Source organism: Rhinoderma darwinii, chromosome 1 (assembly GCF_050947455.1).
Source record: "Rhinoderma darwinii isolate aRhiDar2 chromosome 1, aRhiDar2.hap1, whole genome shotgun sequence".
NCBI lineage: Eukaryota > Metazoa > Chordata > Amphibia > Anura > Rhinodermatidae > Rhinoderma > Rhinoderma darwinii.
In genome coordinates, this window is record NC_134687.1 from 518,488,957 (window position 1) to 518,507,915 (window position 18,959).

General features: G+C 44.2%; 1 protein-coding gene across 1 annotated transcript in view; it reads left to right on the forward strand.

Moving 5' to 3' along the window:
• Positions 1-6,853: 6,853 nt before the first annotated feature.
• Positions 6,854-18,959, forward strand: part of REEP5 (receptor accessory protein 5) — a 46,433-nt gene continuing 34,327 nt past the window's right edge. The window contains exons 1-2 of the mRNA XM_075854827.1: positions 6,854-7,281; positions 15,613-15,706. Of these exons, the coding sequence (XP_075710942.1) occupies positions 7,164-7,281; positions 15,613-15,706 (212 nt within the window). The 5' untranslated portion in view covers positions 6,854-7,163. The remainder of the gene's footprint in view (positions 7,282-15,612; positions 15,707-18,959) is intronic.

Below are 18,959 nucleotides of genomic sequence, written 5' to 3' on the forward strand. Positions count from 1 at the left end.
TCCTTATATAGGAGATAGGCCACTTATAATGTGGTGACAGAGCCTCTTTAAGCTAACAGAGCATTGCCTAGTATGTCTGTAACTATTCACCTCTCGGCTGTGAGAAATATTAGGTCAAGACAGGTTTTCAGTCTTTGGATATAAACAAGATCTTGATTACAAGAGTCCGGAACATTGTACAGCCAGGGAAATAGGTTATGTACAGTCCAGTCTCGTTCTAATGTTTACATGCAGTGGCGATGTGCTCTATCGACACACAGGGTATGTTCACATGGCCCATTTTCTGCCATTTTTCAGGCTGTAAATGGACCATATGAACATATCCTGAGTGTCGATAGAGCACATCACCACTGCATGTAAACGGCCGCATAAAAAAACGGCTGTCGAAAATAAGTGCAGGTCACTTCTTGGGATGTTTTTTGAGCCGTTTTTCATAGACTCTATTGAAAACAGCTCCAAAAACGGCCGTAAAAAACGCAGCGAAAAATGCAAGTGGCTAAAAAAACTTCTGAAAATCAGGAGCTGTTTTCCCTTGAAAACAGCTCCGTATTTTCAGACGTTTTTTGCTAAGCGTGTGAACATACCCTTATTCTTAAAGGGGTTGTCCCAAGATTCACATTTATCACCTATCCACTGCTGGGATCCCTACCATTCACTAGAGCGGGGGTCCTGAACCCCTCGTTCTTCCTCTTTGCACGACTGCAGTGAGAAGGAGCTTGAATGGAATGGAGGATGAGAATGCACCCTGCCGCACCATTCAATGTCTATGGGTCTGACCGAGACAGCCGAGAACTGTACTCGACTGTCTCCGTCAGTCCCATAAACTTTAGATAGGTGATAAATGTTAATCTTGGGATAACCCCTTCAATGAGTAAGGCCTCATGCACACGACCGTAGTGTTTTTCTGGTCCGCAAATTCCAGGACCGTGTTCCGTGAAATGTCCTCCGCAGTTCATCCGTATGTAATCCGCAGTTCATCCGTATGTAATCCGCAAAATGCGGATAAAAAAAAAAGCCTAGCAACACTTCTGCAAATCCGCAAACTGCGGTTGACACACGGAGGTGTACCCGCATTTTCCACGGGCCCATTGACTTCTATGGGCATGTCCGCATCGAATTTGTGGGCCGTAATAAGACATGTCCTGAGTTTGTGCGGCACGGATTTGCGGACATGCGGGGACCCGTGAAAACACGGATAGTGTGTATGGGCCCATAGAAATGAATGGGTCCGCAATTCTCCCGTGGATTTTCAGCGGAATTGCGGACGCAAAAACACGTTCGTGTGAATGGGGCCTAAGAGTGCTAACTATGATATAATATAATCCTCGGAAACCACTTTAACCCCCTTCCCACCCTGCGCTGTAGTATTATGTTACAGCAAGCGTGTCGTTCCTGGGAACCACCGTAATATTAATGAGCAGTGATCGTGTATGAACAGGATCTGTACCCACACCATCACTTGTGGGCGCCGGCTGTTTTATACAGCCAACACCCCACTCTAACGACTGGGGTCGTGTAACCCATTTGTAATCCCAACTGCACCCATGGGTTGCCATGGCAGCTGGGGCCGAACTATGGTCCCAAAGTCTGCCATGTACGAGATCCTGTTAGGCCTATTATAGAAGTAAACAGAACCTCAGTTTCAAGTCCAATAAAAAAATTAAAGAGACCCTCCAGTCCAAATAAAAAATTTGACTATACACTGCAGATGTATAGTAAAGGTTCCTGATGCCCTCCTCATGAATATTCCTGCCTCCATTCCAGTACCCCAATTTATACTATTCAAAATGGCTGCCGTCATCAGCTGGTTCATTAGAGGGCAGTGGAGAGCGTGACTCAGACTTCAAAAGAACGCTCTCCATATATAAAGTCTGAGACTGTGGTGAACATTTCAGAGAGTTTTAGGGGGATCAGAACGCTGGAACTGTGACAGGAACATTCAGGAGGGGGGCAGCAAGTATATTGTATATTGTCTATACATTTGGAGGTACAGTCAAGTTTCTCTTTTGGATTGGAGGGTCGCTTTAAAAAAAGATTGATCCACAGGATAGGCCATCAACGTCTGATCGGTGCGATTTCAATCACTGATCTATTTGTGTTTTGTGCGTTTTTTGAACGCTGTTTACATTCACACTAAGGGCTTATTTAGACGAACGTGTAATACGTCCGTGCAACGCGCGTGATTTTCACGCGCCTCGCACGGACCTATGTTAGTCTATGTGGCCGTGCAGACAGTGCGTGATTTTCACAAAACGCACATGCTCGTGTAAATCTGGCCTAACACATTTTTTTATTTATCTGTATGGATATATACACAAACACACATTATATCACTTCACATATTATTTTATTTTATTTTTTTATATATGTCTTGATCTGATGTATTTATAAATTTATAACTTTGTGAATCCTTTTGTTGCATTTTAAGCACTTTATTCTATATGATATTGACGCATCTCATGTGCACATCTAATTTATACATTTAAATCCAATTTTTTAAAGATAGAATATTTACTCATCTCGCTATATGTCCTTATGTATATGGCCTTATTGTTATCCATTTACTATCTTTGGTCATGTGTTATATATATATATTTTATGTTTTGGTTTTACCTTTCCATCCCCCTCTTTGCTTCCCCTTTTTCCTCCCTCCCTCCTCCCCCCTTTCTTTGTGTTCTGATCTCATTATTAGGGTATGTGCACACACACTAATTACGTCCGTAATTGATGGACGTATTTCGTCCGCAGGTACCGGACCGAACTCAGTGCAGGGAGCCGGGCTCCTAGCATCATAGTTATATACGCTGCTAGGAGTCCCTGCCTCTCTGCAGGACAACTGTCCCGTACTGTAATCATGTTTTCAGTACGGGACAGCAGTTCCACGGAGAGGCAGGGACTCCTAGCATCGTACATAAGTATGATGCTAGGAGCCCGGCTCCCTGCACTGTGTTCGGTCCACTACTTGCGGCCGAAATACGTCCGTCAATTACGGACGTAATTAGTGTGTGTGCACATACCCTTACTATGTGATGTAGGTTAATTGGTACCCTAAATATGTCAGTCATTGGTATTTCTTTGAATATAAATGCTCTCTAACTAGCTAGCTATCACTTGCCTCTTTATATGATGTATTTTTTTATGTCTCCCTACTGTTATATGCACCTCCGGTGACGCACGTGTAGTGTGGGATGTCCTCTCCGCCTCTGGGTTCATGTTTGCACCGCGGCAACGGCACACGTGACCACGTTAACAGGCGCTCACGTGCCCCGTGCACATGTTGTGATGCTCTCACAACTTCCGGTTGTCGGGCGGACATGGCGCTGGGTTCGCGTGTCCGATAATTATACCGGTAAGGCCGGATTTACACGAGTTTGTGCCTTTTGCGAGCGCAAAAAACGCTGCGTTTTGCGCACGCAAAAGCTACTTAACAGCTCCGTGTGTCATCACCATATGATGCGTGGCTGCGTGATTTTCGCGCAGCCGCCATCATTATGACACAGTTTGTATGTTTGTAAACAGAAAAGCACGTGGTGCTTTTCTGTTTTCATTCTTACTTTTTACTGCTGTTGCGCGAATCACGCGCGTCACACGGAAGTGCTTCCGTGTGCTGCGCGTGATTTTCACGCACCCATTGACTTCAATGGGTGCGTGACGCGCAAACAACGCACACATAACGGACATGTCGTGAGTTTTACGCAGCACACACACGCTGCGTGAAACTCACGGACAGTCTGCACGGCCCCATAGACTAACATAGGTCCGTGCGAGGCGCGTGAAAATCACGTGCGTTGCACGGACGTATTACACGTTCGTCTAGATGAAGGTATGTGCGTCGAAACGCGCGTCGTGGTGGACGTCCATCAAACTACTCTAGCACTTTATGGGTCAGTATGGTTACTTTCTCCTATACTATACAGACTATTGTTGAACATATATTTATACACTATTTTTGCACTGTACTCTGTCTGTTTATGTACGCCATACCTTATTCTCTGACTCACGTACACATTGTTAACTACTCTTTAGCAGGAGTTTATTGGATGGTCACCCTTCCGTTACTGTGTATGTGGACCTTTTTATATGCTCTATTTTAGTAGTTTCAATAAAAATTTATTTTATATTTTATACAACACCATTACGTTTTGCATCTCTTTTTCGTTTTTTGGTCTGAATTTCTAGTTTTTATGCAGGCAAACATTGCTAAATTCATTCCCTTTGATCAACCCTCCTAACAAAACTATATTGGTCTGATATAAAAATTACTTACATTTGGTGGGTGATCGTTTTGGTTATATCTTATCGGTGGGGGTCCGACTCCTGGCACCCCTACAGGTCAGCTGTTTTGAAGGGGCCGCGGCGCTGATGTACCAACACACTTGTAGCATTCAATTGAATGGGAGAAGGCTGTAATAATGTGCACTGCCGCTACAAGTGTGTCGGCAATTCAGAGAACGAGCAGGTACGGAATAAAGGGGAAGCAGCAATTGCATAAGTGCCACGGCCCTTTCAAAAAAGCTGATGGGTGGGGTGATGAGTCTCAGACTTAGGCCTTATTTAAACGAACGTGTGCATTTTGCGCGTGTAAAAAACGCTGCATTTTTGCACGTTGCAGTTCCGTGTGGCATCAGTGTTTGGTGCGTGGCTGCGTGTTTTTTGCGCGTATGGCATCGTTATGACACGTGGTTTTGATGTTTATAAACAGAAATGAAGGAGGTAGTTTTATTATTCCCTTACTTTCTTCAACAACTGTAGCGCGAATCATGCGCAGCACACAGAAGTGCGTCCGTGTGCGGTTTTCACGCACCCATTGACTTCAATGGGTGCGTGATGCGGGAAAAACGCTAAAGTATAGGACATGCTGTGAGTTTCACGCAGCGGACAAACGCTGCGTGAAAAACACAGAATGTCTGAACGGCCCCATTGACTTACATAGGTCCGTGCGATGTGCGTGATTTTCACACGCGTATCACGGACGTGAACTACGCTCGTGTAAATAAGGCCTTACACTGATCAGATATTGATGGCTTATCCTGAGGATAGGCGATCAATTTCTTATGACTGGAAAACACCTTAAATAATAAGTTGTTCATTACTTTATCCACAGTCGAGTCACATTATTATGACCACCCCCTACTTTCGATGTCGGCACCGCATAGCCCATGAAGGAAGTGATGTGTCGTGGGCTGGCTTGGTGTGTATATAAGGTGTGTGATAGGCTGAACACATATCACTCGTTGCCATGGGTAAAAGGGGCAATTTATCAGAGTTGCAAAAAGGGATGAACATTGACTTTCGGCCCAAGGTTGGCAGTAGTTTGTGAACTGTTGGCCTGCTTCTGTGGTGAGTGTATCATGAGTGGACAAATGGCATCATTGGGAATAACCGACGTGTGAAAGGCGGCTATGAAGGTGCGCGAGGGACGAACGACACGCTACAGTGGAGCAGCTCACCGTGAAAATCAACCAGGGGGCTACCAGACGTGTGTCCAAAACAACAGTTCAGCAAAACCTACTGCATATGGGGCTCCGAAGCAGACGGATGGTCACTGCTCATAGGGCTAACAAAGGTGCATCGGAAAAAAAGGCTTAATTTTGCACGGTAGTTTCAGAATTGGACCACCGATGATTGGCAAAGGGTTGCCTTCTCTGATGAATCACGTTTTCTTTAACGAACGGATGGACGCTGGCGAGTCAGGCGAGAAACATCTGAGAACAAACACCCTGCAACCATTGCTGGAAGAATAGAAGCTGAGGCGGCAGCGTTATGGTCTTGGGAATTTTTTCATAGCGTTCTCTGGGCCCACTCATCCATGTGAAGGCACTCTGAGCCGATTTGGGTATGAATCCATCGTCGCAGATCATGTCCACCCATACATGCCATGCTGTTTGTCTTCCCTGGGGCAGAATCTTCCAGCAAGACAATGCGACATGTCACACAGCTAGAAATGTCCGACAGTGGTTGGAAGAGCACGACCAAAACTTCCAAGTACTTCCCTGGCCCCCTGATTCACCAGAGTTGAACCCAATTGAGCATCTGTGGGACCACCTCGATCGTCTTGTTCGCTCTATAGACCTCCCCCACGCACCCTCCAGTAAACGTCTGATGCACTGCAGTCAGCACGGCTCCAGATACCTGAGACAACCTACCAGCACCTTATTGAGTCACTCGCAGCCCGTCTAGCTGCTGTCTGTGCTGCACACGGCGGATACTCTGGATATTCAAATTTGCAGCGTCATACAGTACCAGCATAGTCAATGAGATTCCAGGAAATCTCATGTACACGCTGCGGTATTTTTCGGAACTAAAATTGACCTGTGGTGCGTTTTTTAGAGCCTGCAGCATGTCAATTTATCTTGCGTTTCCACTTGCGAATTCTATCTGCCGAGTGCTAAGAAAAATCGCACCAAAATCTTCAGAATGAAATCGCGCTGAAAAATGCATCAAAACCGCACCGAAAAACGCATCAAATTCCAGTGAATTTCTTGCAGTTTTGCTGCGTATTTTCCAAAATAAGCCGTTTTTGTGTGCATGTAGCCTAAAAAGCAAAACAAATTGCTACTTAAACTAGGGGGTGCCCATAAGGGGTTTAACACTTGACTGCATGATGCCAATGTCACTCTTTCTAAAAATGGATTGCCCCATCCACAGAACTGTGGATGGAGCAAATCAACCAATGCATATCAACCAATCAAATCCCTTCTACCATGTTTTGTAAACCGGTCTGCGTTAAATAAGATGTAAACTGATTGGTTGCTGGCACCTGCCCCACGTCTACTCTTTCTGGTATCATTACTACAGCATACTAACAGGAGTACAATGAGCACAGCGTGGTATACAGTGTGTGAGGAGAAGGATATCACACACAGCGCCCCCTCCATCACTCTGTTCATCCCTATAACCAATGGTCCGGTGCTGGCAGCACTGCAATGTGCTCTGGGTGTGGCTGCTGCTGCTGCTGCACTGGGAATGGAAAAAGAAGCAGGGCAGGGCGGGCTGCCAGCTGACGGCTCGTGTCTCCCTGACTTGGCCTGAATGCTGACGAGAAAGTCAGCTTCCCACTAAACTCCGCCCGCTGGTTCCCTCCCATCATCATCAGGCCGAGCATTGCTGCAAGTGTCACACATCAGCCATCACACACAGCGAGCACACTCCCGGAGCACAGCATGGCTGCAGCACTCAAGGACAGCTTCGACAAGTTCCTCAACCAGAAAAATGTCTGCACCGACCTGCTGGAGAAGATCGAGGCCAAGACCGGGGTGAACCGGCGCTACATAGCACTGGGTGAGACGTGCATGCCCAGCCCTGCTGACTATGGCATCTGTACCGGATCAGCTGATGTGTGCGCTCCTCGTACTATATGACAAAGGCGGCTATACCAGTGAGCGCAGTCACACCTGGGCGAGGTGCGCTTGTGCTCTCTGTTATCACTTCCTTTGTAGGCTAAATTGGCCATACTCGTAAAGAAAGTCGGGGCTTCTGTATCAAATGTCGGTGGAGGGAAATGTCGCAATTGTTCTACTGTATGCATGAAAGCTGTGAGACATTTTTATGTTCCATCCGTTGTGATGCACATGTATGACCGCAAATAGCTTGTGTATGTATGTGGTCTCATGTGTGGCCTACTCCTCATTTTGACACGTTTTATCTCACAAATCTGAGGCATTTTCTCGTAAAATGATATATTGTGAAATGCAACTGTGGCTACAATATCCCAGCCAAGACCCGCTGCTTCCCAAAATCCATCTTTCTCCATTTGCACAATGAGCCCCAGGCCTCGTCCACGACGTAACGATGTGGTACGGGGGCAGCTGTGGTCTTTGCCTGCGATGGGCGGGTAATCCGTACCTGCCAGGTGTTGCCGTTCATTTGACTATACAGGATTAGTTCTAGAATAACAATGAAACACCTGCTGGCATTCCACGTGGTAACAGCTGGCAGGTAACATATGGTGGTGGCTGCTCTCGCCATTCAATGAATGGGCCTCCGCCTCTGGCGTCTTCTCATCTATGCTCCATACAACTCGTAATACTGGGAGAAAATGTCACAAAACCTTAGGTCAAACCGTTCTTAAAATAAAAACAAACCGTTTAAAAACAAAGGGACAAAGTGCTTATTATGCACAACCAACAACTTTTTCCAAAGAGGTGTAAAGGCTCCTGCAGTGCACCGAGCCACGACTGCTACCTGGTACGGGGCTGCCCAGTGCCAATGCTGCGGCGCTGGCTCCGTCGGGTGCTGTACATATGGACATATTCTGCCCTAGAAGCAATGGCGTGTTTTTGTTTTTTCCCTGTCGGTTTCATATGGAATCCATCAGAAAAAAAACCTCTGTATGAAATTGGAGACATACGAAGGCACAGTAGAGGGCTTACCCATTTGTATAGGCGCCATATTACAACTTTGTGCATGAGCCCTAATTGACTGTGTTTAATATCATAAAAGTGACAGTTAACCTTTAGGCCTTGTTCACACAGTGCAGGATTGCTGCAGATTTTGCTTCCTTTTTTTTCATGCCAAAACCAGAATTGGTTCCAGGAGAGCAGTCCTTTTTTATATATTTCTTCTGTCGGTTCTATTCCTGGTTTTGGCTTAAAGGCTATGTAAACCTTTTGAAAGGGATTTATTTATTTTTTTATAAAAATGTCTGTCGGTGTAATCCATTCATTCCTATGGGGCCATGCACACAGCCGTGGTGTCCACGGTCCGTGCATGGCCCGGGAGCCCGGACCACAGAAAGAACAGGCAAGCCTTATTACGGCCGTGTTCTGCTGTCCGGGCTCATTGAAAATAATGGCCGCGACCATGTGCATGGTCCACGATTTGCGGGCGGCTCGCGGCTGACAGTCCGCTGCCGGACAACACGAAAATCACGGCCGTGCACATGGCCACGGTCATGCGTATGAGGCCTTCGTGTGCAGTTACACGTGGCAGATTTTGTTGCAAAAATTTCTGCAAATGAAAAGGAGTTCCATTTATCTTCAGAAATCCATACACCTTCTGCAGAAGAAACCCTGTTCAGATGAATGGAGACGATTTCCAGTCGCTGTGAATTCACCCTTAGGCCCCATGGACATGAGCGTAAAAATTCTCTGTAATTGCGGACCATAATACAGACCCATTCAATTCTATTGGCCGCTGACACCTTTCTGTATCGATATGGATGGGTGTCCGCGCTGTAGAACTGTGCTGGGAATTATGGCGCATGTCTCATACTTTGTACGGGAGCACGGCCCGAGAATGCGAGCAGCCGGCTGGGACTGCAATCGCGGGCTGTAATTTCCATTATGTTTCCCTGGTGTTTAGGTTCCAGTCCTGTTTTTAGCAAACCGGTTATGACTGATGTTTCTCCGGTAATCTTTCACATGGAAAAGTGGCAGGAAAAAAAAAACGCACACCAAGATATATTACTTTTTTTTTTTTTCCTGACATTTAGGCCGAATTCAGACAACCGTAGTACACGTCCGTGTGACGGCAGTTAAAACAACGGCTGTCACACGGACGCATGTATTTCAATGGGGGGTCGTTCACACGGCTGTTGTTTCAATGGACCGTGTGAAGGGTCTGTTGAAAAATAGAACATGTCCTGTTTTCTTCAGTTTTTACGGATCCCACGATAGACTCAAGTCTATGGAGATCTGTGAAAACGGGACCCGCACAAGTGCAACTCGGACGTGAAAAACGTATATTTTTCATGTCCAAGTTTGCACTCGTTCGTGTGAATCTGGCCTAACTGAACACCATTCTCTTCTCCGTGCAATAATGCCAGAAAACTGGTGTAATTCCATTGATACATATGCCCCAATTTTGCCAAAAGTACGCCCCCTGGAGGGCAGAGAGACTAGTATTATTTGTGTCTCAAAGGGTGAGAAATTCCGCAATGGGGACCACCCCTGGGTGAACTTTACCTGGATGTCTGCTAAGATGTATGAGCGTTTCTCATTGACCATATACCAGGAAACGCCACTTTTGACTTCCAACAGGACTAAAAATAATTGTCTACGGAGTTTAGCGATCACTTGTGTGGCGGCTAAAATTTGTAATAGATTAGGGTGAAAAATGTACAGGGCATAGTCTCTCTTGATATATATTCCTGTATCTGTCCTAAAATTTTGGCAGTCCCTAATCCAGAGACGTGCCCTTAGGCAAGGTCACTCGGTATGTACAAAGTCACAAGGGATTTGGCACCCTCAACAGAGGGTAATGAGAAACCCAGGGACCGAAGTGGGTGATGCAAGTGGACCCCAAATAGTACCGTATGAGAACTTTATAGGGTGCAGTCACACATGGCAGATTCATCTGAATGGGGTTGCTTCTGCAACAGGTACATGGATTTCTGCAAGTTCCATTCAGGTGAATGGAAATGATTTTCACTCTCAGAAATTTCTGCAACAAACACCGCACCCTTATGAGGTCTCCAGGACCAATATGATACTGAAGCTCTTATCAATGGTGTCCCAAATAAATTGACAATGCGAAATGCTTAGTCAATAGCTCAAATTTCTCTTCTGTTCAGAGATAGTTAAAGAGGCTCTGTCACCAGATTTTGCAACCCCTATCTGCTATTGCAGCAGATAGGCGCTGCAATGTAGATTACAGTAACGTTTTTATTTTTAAAAAACGAGCATTTTTGGCCAAGTTATGACCATTTTTGTATTTATGCAAATGAGGCTTGCAAAAGTCCAAGTGGGTGTGTTTAAAAGTAAAAGTCCAAGTGGGCGTGTATTATGTGCGTACATCGGGGCGTTTTTACTACTTTTACTAGCTGGGCGTTCTGACGAGAAGTATCATCCACTTCTCTTTAGAACGCCCAGCTTCTGGCAGTGCAGACACACAGCGTGTTCTCGAGAGATCACGCTGTGACGTCACTCACTTCCTGCCCCAGGTCCTGTGTGCAGTCCCGCGGCTTAGTTGGCAGCGTTTGGCAGACACACAAATGTCAAGATTGGGCAGCCCCTTTTTAGATGCTGCCACATTGCCCTCTGTAGATGCTGCCACAGTGCCATATATGGACAGTGATGTCAGGGGCTTGCCCATAGCTGGAGTAGAGCCGCTTCTAGCACTCTGCCTGGGACTCCAGCTGTGCTCCTGACATCACTGTCCAGCTCTGGGAAGCCCTAGACATCGCTGTCCATATGTGGACAGCGATGTCGGGGAATTCCACAGAGTCCCGGAGCAGAGCCTGTACTAGCGCTCTGCCCGGGGCTCTGGGGAAGACCCTGACAACACTGTCTATATATGGACAGTCATGTCAGGGAATTGCACAGAGTCCCTGAGCAGAGTCTATACTAGCGGCTCTGTGTCCCGCGGGCCGCAGATGACCGCCTCAGGGGCCGCATGCAGCTCGTGGGCCGCCTGCTTGAGACCCCTGCTTTAGATCTAACCTCCCATTCTTCCAATATCCCTATTAAAGCAGTCCGGAAAGATGAGATGTGAGGATCCTGTCACAAATCTCCCTACAATGGAGGACTGGAGGTCACCAGCGATTTTTCTTTCTATTACTGACAAAGTAGTGGTATATTTATTTATATAAATGAAGGGCTGTTGTAGGTTCCCATCAACTTTATTACAAGTAGGATGGAAAGTGACTATTCTGGTCGTCTTCTGACACTGCATTAATTATCTTTGTTTTAATGTTAAATTTTGTCGTATAGACAGACACTAAACTCTACCTAGCGCCTGATTTTAGTCCTAAATGTTGTGATGTTGTAATAACGTGTTTCTGTCTGCTGTATTGGAACACAACACTGTCGCTAATGTAGACGTGACGTGATCTGCATAGCAAAACATGAAGTGTGATAAACCTCATGAGACTCAACATTTCTCACACTCCTTGTACTTAGTTTCATTTAATAGCATTTCAGAGTCTCCATCACACCCAAAAATCCATTCAGATCGTGCAGGGCACGTGCGTTATTATAGGCATCATAGGTTATTATAGGCATCATACCCAGAGATTATCCTTTCCAGTTAATAGTTTACAGATTATGTTCCTCTTTCTATGATAGCAGGTACATCTGTTTGAGCTAGGTCAGGATCACATACACCGTTTTGGTGCAGTTTTTGGCTCCGTTTCTTGAACCAAACACAGGAGTGGACACGAAAGAAAGGATCTGTATCTTTGCTTCCTTTTGGATCCACCTCTGACTTTTTGGTTAAAAAAATACTTCACCAAAACATTGTGTGATCCTGGCCTTTAAGACACTGTATAGACTATTCTTTCAGAGTAGAAATGCATTTTAAACCCCATATCATTATTTTCAGTACTTTTACCCTCCACTTGTAAATATGCTTACAGGAGCAAACCTATCCATTCGCTAGAGACTAGACTTCACATCCCATATGACATTACAGACTATAAACTGTTGCCCCCTAAGGCCCTGTTCGCTCAGCATAATTTTCATACTGATTCCCAAGATATTTCCCATTGTTTTCAATGGTAAATGACCCCGTTAGGGTATGTTCACACACTAATCAAAAAACATCTGAAAATACGGACCTGTTTTCAAGGGAAAACCGCTCCTGATTTTCAGAAGTTCTTTTAACAACTCGCGTTTTTTTACGGCCGTTTTTGGAGTTGTTTTTGCATAGTCGCTGAAAAACTGCTCCAAAAACGGCTCAAGAAGTGACGTACCTCTTTTTCGCGGCCGTTTATTTACGCGGCTGTTTTTTAAAACGGGCGCGTAAAAAAAAACAAAAAACGCCCCGTCGGAACAGAATGCTGTTTTTACCATTGAAATCAATAAACAGATGTTTGGAGGCGTTCTGCTTCTGATTTTTTTTATTTTTTTTTGACCGTTTACGGCCCGAAAAATGTCCGAAAATAAGCCCTTTTCATCGGGCATAATTGCAAACCGCCTTTCTGAAAAAAAGTGACATATCAAATGGTTTCCGTGGCGCATTCCGCTGGAAAAACCGCATCGGTTAGCCACACAGATTATTCCCATTGAAGGCGGCTAATCTGTGTGCAGAAACACACCTGTTCGTAGTTTCAAAACCGCACCGGAAATCGGAGGGTAAGCGAATCTCAACCACAAATCTCATCTGCACGCTGCAGAATTTTATTCTGTGGAGATTAAGGGTGTGTGCACACGATGAGAGGCTTTTACGTCTGAAATGACAGACTGTTTTCAGGAGAAAACAGCTACCTCGTTTCAGACGTAAAAGTTCCTCCTCGCATTTTGCGAAGGCGTCTTTGACGTTTGTAATCTTGAGCTTCTCTTCATTGAATTCAATGAAGAACGGCTCAAATTACGTTGCAAAGAAGTGCCCTGCACTTCTTTGCCGAGGCAGTCATTTTACGCGTCGTCGTTTGACAGCTGTCAAACAACGACGCGTAAATGACAGGTCGTCGGCACAGTATGTCGGCAAACCCATTCAAATGAATGGGCAGATGTTTGCCGACGTATTGTAGCCCTATTTTCAGACTTAAAACTATGCATAATACGCCTCGTTTACACCTGAAAATAGGTCGTGTGAACCCGGCCTAAACCTGCAGCATGTCAATTTCTGCTGCAGAAAGCACGGATTTGTTGTGGATTTTCCCCATTGACTTCAATGGGGAAGTTTAAAATCTGCAATCAAATCCTAGTGTTGCAGGTTTTGCTGAGGATACGCAACAAGATCCTCTAGTGCGAATTTTAAATGTAATATTTTTTTTGGGCGGGGGGGGATAGGAAAAGCCGCAGTGGCACATCTGCAGGTTTTCTGTGGAAATAATTTGCAGCAAATCCAACCCACGTAGATTGTTTGTTTGAGGCCGCCTGTACACGGGTGTAGGACGGACGCAAGACCGGGACCTCTTGCAGTTTGTGAGAACAGAGTTAGACGCCTATGGTGCTCGAAATCCGGTTCTGATGAATTGCAGTGGTAAAAACTAGAGGTGCACCTTATTCTATTAAAATAAAAAAAAAAAAAATAAACTTTGCTAAAAAAAAAAAAATGAGCTATGAGTTTGTTTTTTTTGTCAATTTAGCGATGTGAGAGCTTAATTTTTGAGAGGCGAGCTGTAGTTTTCACCGATACCATTTTGGGGTATATGCGACTTTTTTTGATCCCTATTATTTATATATTTATTTTATATATTTTTTGGAGACCAAAAAACAGCAATTTGCGTGTTTTATAATTTATTTTTTACAGCGTTTACTGAGCGGGTTAATCAACGCTATATTATGATAGTTTGGACTTTTACGGACGCGGTGATACCAGTTATGTTAACTTTTTTTTAACATTACTTTAGGGGGAAAATGGGAAAAGGATTTATTTTTTTTATTTTTTAAATGTACATTTTTTTTTGTTTTTAAACCGTTTTTTACTTTTTTTTTGTTAGTCCCCCTAGGAGACTTGAACCAGCGATCGTTGGATCGCTTGCATGAATTGCTGCAATACTAATGTATTGCAGTATATCGTGATACATACAGTCTCCTTTGAAGCCCTGCCAGAGCTTCAAAGGAGTACAAAGATGGCAGACCTGGGGACCTTTATTAGGTCCCCAGGCTGCCATAACAACCATTGTAAACGGCTGATCGTGCCATGGGGGGAGTGAGAGGGCGCCCCGTGATTCTAACAATTTAAGTTGTTAAACGGGCAGAATCAAGTATGGAGCGTGCACAGCTCGTGAGCGCACTCCATACTTCCCCTTGGCCACATTTCAGTAATAGTGCGTCATATGTCGCCAAGGGGTTAAATAACGGTTGGCCAAACTAGCTTGTTTTGCTGACCGCTATTCCTTTCCGACTTCATAAACATGCAAGCTGAGCTCAGCCGAACGTGAATGTTTGTGGAGAGGCTTAAAGGGCAACTTTTTAAAAAAAAATTTTTAATGTTCTCCTCATGGATAACCGTTTTCTTTGTTGGCCACGTGAATGTGTTACAAAATAGAGTTCATGTGACTTTTTTTTTTTTTTTATATTCAAAAACTGTCGACTACACATGCCAGACCTTTTGCGTAGTGTTGTGTTTTGTTTTTTTTTTTTTTTTTTTTTTTTTTTTTTTTAAATTCTATGCTGTGATTCTCCTTTTTTAATATGTACTGATCCGTCCTGGTATAAAAAGCTGTTGTCGGTGTAAAATGAGAGCGGCCCATGTAGTAATGGCACGGCGACAGCTGAAGCTGTGCGTATGGGAATGTGTGTCATTTGCATGTGTAGGAGGGGAGAGAGGGAGTTCGCCTTGGCAGCACTAACGTTGACGTGCACTATAGGAAGCTGCAGCCAAACCCTCTGGAAGATGATTCGGTTCCTCGCAGCAGGTAAGAAGCAGAACAGAGTTATCACAGTAAAGTTTCCATATGACTGTAGAATCGTTGAATGTCGCACTTTCATCTGCAGTACAGAAAAAGTTACATACAATTAGGGTTGTAACCTAGCACTTGTATTCGAGGTGTCGAGGACAGCCATATGTCTGAACTGCAGTATACGAGACACAATGGCAGAAACTTCCCAGACTGAAATGTTTACATAGAGCTCGCACACCTCTGTGGCACAGAGAGTTTGGGTTGAGGGAATGCGCTTTCTCCTCCCATGACATGATGAGTAATGGAGGGTCTTTGTTCTGCATATACTGTATATCTGCTGATATTTGAAGGATCATTTTGTTTTCTTGTTTCCTGAACAGCATTCATTGGCATCGTAGCAGTTTACTTGGTGTTCGGTTATGGGGCGTCTCTGCTTTGCAACTTGATTGGATTTGCCTATCCGGCATACATCTCGTAAGTGTCTATTAGTATAAGTTATAACTGTGAGTTATCTGTATGATGTTGTCCGCTACTGTTGTGCCTTATTCCAAGTAGACATGCAAGGAAATCTATATTGAAATTATTCACACCTTTCTCTGAATGCAGGGCTGAAAAATCCTGTTGTCTTTATGTACATCATGGTTCGTTTTATATTTGGTGTACATTTTAAAAGTATTAGCATCAATAAAATATTTAGGGAATTGTTACAAAAATCCTTTCTTTCCCATGTCACCATTCTATTTACATATTTTTACAGCTCGGGGAAGTTTACATATTTACATGGCAGTATGGCTGTTTACAGGATAGCAGAAAGAGCTGACCCACACGTTATGTAATGTCTAGACATATCATATAGTGTCTGAATTCCTAATGCTATAGGGCTAGAGATTGAGAAACAGACAGAACATGATGTTCAGATTGTGCAATTCCCTGAGGTCACTTGCGAGTATGGCTGCTGTAGTGGATGGAGTTGTGGACCTATAGAATTTTCTCAAGTCTCCTGCTTTTCCTTTTTGGCCAAAGTATTGCTTTCTTTTGAGCGCTGGGTCAGCAGTAATAAAGCTTGGTCCATATCTCTGCAGGCTTGTACACAGTCGTTTGGCAACCAACATTCTGTGTGTTAGTCGGGCACTGTTCTCCTCCGCTTTACTTGTGACCACTGTTTGGCCGTTAATATTGGGCACATAACTATGACAATCGGAGGCTTGTTACAGGAAGGAATCTAGAATATGAATAAATGACTTGCCCTCGTGTTGGCTTCCTGCACAATTGTCATGTCTTTGACGAGAGCAGAGTCCCACCACTCACATGAAGATCTGCCCAAAGCAAACAAAATCTAATAATACCGAATATAAACTACCTAATTTAAACCTGGCAAAGTTCTGTGCCAGCTATATAAAATACGTTTACTGTGTGCTGGGCACCTCCTCAATCTGACACCTAAAGGCATGGGCCTCCCTTTCTGATGATTGATCTGTCCTAATAAATAGTTTCCTGACATTGCAGCTCAGGGCTTATTTGTTGCCAAATTACTGTATTAATGTTTCTTAAACTCGTTTTATTGAAGAACAAATACCCGGCCATTGCAGCAGAGTGTCAGAAGAAATACGACCGTCGACACCTGCTGCAGATGGTGGCAGGCACAGCTCCTGTTCCCACACCAAATGAAATGTACATTTATGGCGCATGTGCGAACTACATAGTGCCAGCGCTGTACATGTATGGCATATGTCACCAAGAGGTTAAAGAGGCTTTTTTCACTATAGACATTTATGGCATATCCAAAGGTAGGGGTTTCCAGCTTTCTCCACTCAAGTCTATGGGAGCTTGCTTGGCTGCTTCCATTTATTTGGCCTCCTTCACACAGGGTTTTGTCTGGTGTTTTAATTTTAATGTCCCTTGTGTACATGCTTTTATTTGGATGTTTTAGAAGTTCTATAGAGAAAAATGCCAGATTTTTACAACCCCTTCTAGTGCTTTCATTGTCACTGAATAATATAGACCATCCTTATTTATATTTTTTCGTTATTTTATTTTAGGACCTTTTTTTTTTTTTTTTTTTTTAAAACTCGTTTTATTGAAAGAATTGTACAATACAAATGTCCATAGTACATAACCGAAAATAAACACTTATGTAGTCATACAAATTTTGAACACAGAGGCATAGTGGCTATGGTGGTATTTAACATGTCATAACCTAATAGATCACATAGTTAACCCTCAGTAATAACATCCCAGCGGGCAAAATACTTTTCCAGGCCAATTTGAGTTATTTCAGACAAAATATAGAAATCCTATAAGTAACCAATCATGCAACATCCGCCCTCCTCAAGGTTGCAGCAACTGGTCCCTCAGGTCTGTGAATCTATGCGGAGTATACAGGGTACACGATGAATCACACCAAATCTGCCATATTTTATAAAATTTACCAATACACCCTCTTTTTTCTTATATAATACTCACTCATATGGAATAATGGAATTGATCAGCGATTTCCATTTCGTCACCCTAGGAGGTCTCTGATCCATCCACCGAAGTGCGATGGTTTTCCTTGCCATGAACAATACTTCTTGCAATAGAAGCCATCCCAGAAAGGGGGGGCCTGCCCCTCCATTAGATGTGAAAGAAGGGGATTATCCCATAGTGGCATGTCCACCTGTATATCTGCATAAATTTGTTTGGCAGCCGTCAATGCCTGCACTGCCACCTTGTGGATTGGGAGCATTTCTTTATAAGTTCCCGGGGAGCTTTCTAGCACTGGCCAAAGGTGTGTTAGATTCAAATATGTAGCGAGGTGTTGTTCCCTCATTGGTAACGGGTCCGGCCCTGTCCATAGCTGTAGATACCTCAACTGCCCAGCTAGATAGTACATAAACAAGTCCGGCAGTGCCATTCCTCCCTCCTGTTTAGGTCTCTGCAGAGTAGCCAAGCTAAGTTTGGATCTGTTGGATCCCCATATAAAAGCCGGGAATAATGCATGTAGGGATTTAAAAAAGGCCTTCTATACTGGTATGGCTGCGTGCTCCAGAACATACAGACATTTTGGCAGAATAACCATTTTAATTAAATTTACGCGGCCCGTCACTACCAGTGGAAGTGCCCCCCACACCTTGAATTTGAGCTTAATATAATCTAACAGAGGCAATATATTGGTAATTCGATCCTGCCTATGGTCTCGGTTTATGATAATACCCAGATATTTAAATGACGACACCACCTGCAGACTGTGCTCGGCATTCGCCCACCCCACTTCCTTCAAAGGCATGAAAAATGATTTGTTCCAATTAACATGTAGGCCAGAAAATCTACCGAATTGGTTCAGGATTTCAATAGCTAGCCCCAAGTTGTCCTTCGGGTATGACATATACAATATCACGTCATCAGCGTACAAACTAATCCTCTCCTCTCGTCCTCCCACCACTATTCCCCGATATTCTGGGTGCGTTCTGACACGTATCGCCAAAGCCTCAATAGCTATTGCAAACAATAGCGGGGAGAGAGGGCACCCCTGCCTAGTACCTCTACGGAGTTGAAAATAAGGGGACATTATACCATTAATCAAAATTTGTGCCCTCGGATCCTTATACAGGATTTTTATCCATTTAATGAAAATCGGGCCAAAACCAAACCTCTGCAATGCTTCAAACAAATATGCCCACTCAACGGAATCGAAGGCCTTGGCCGCATCAAGAGATGCCATTGCCCAGTCCTCCTTCAGTGCCTCTCC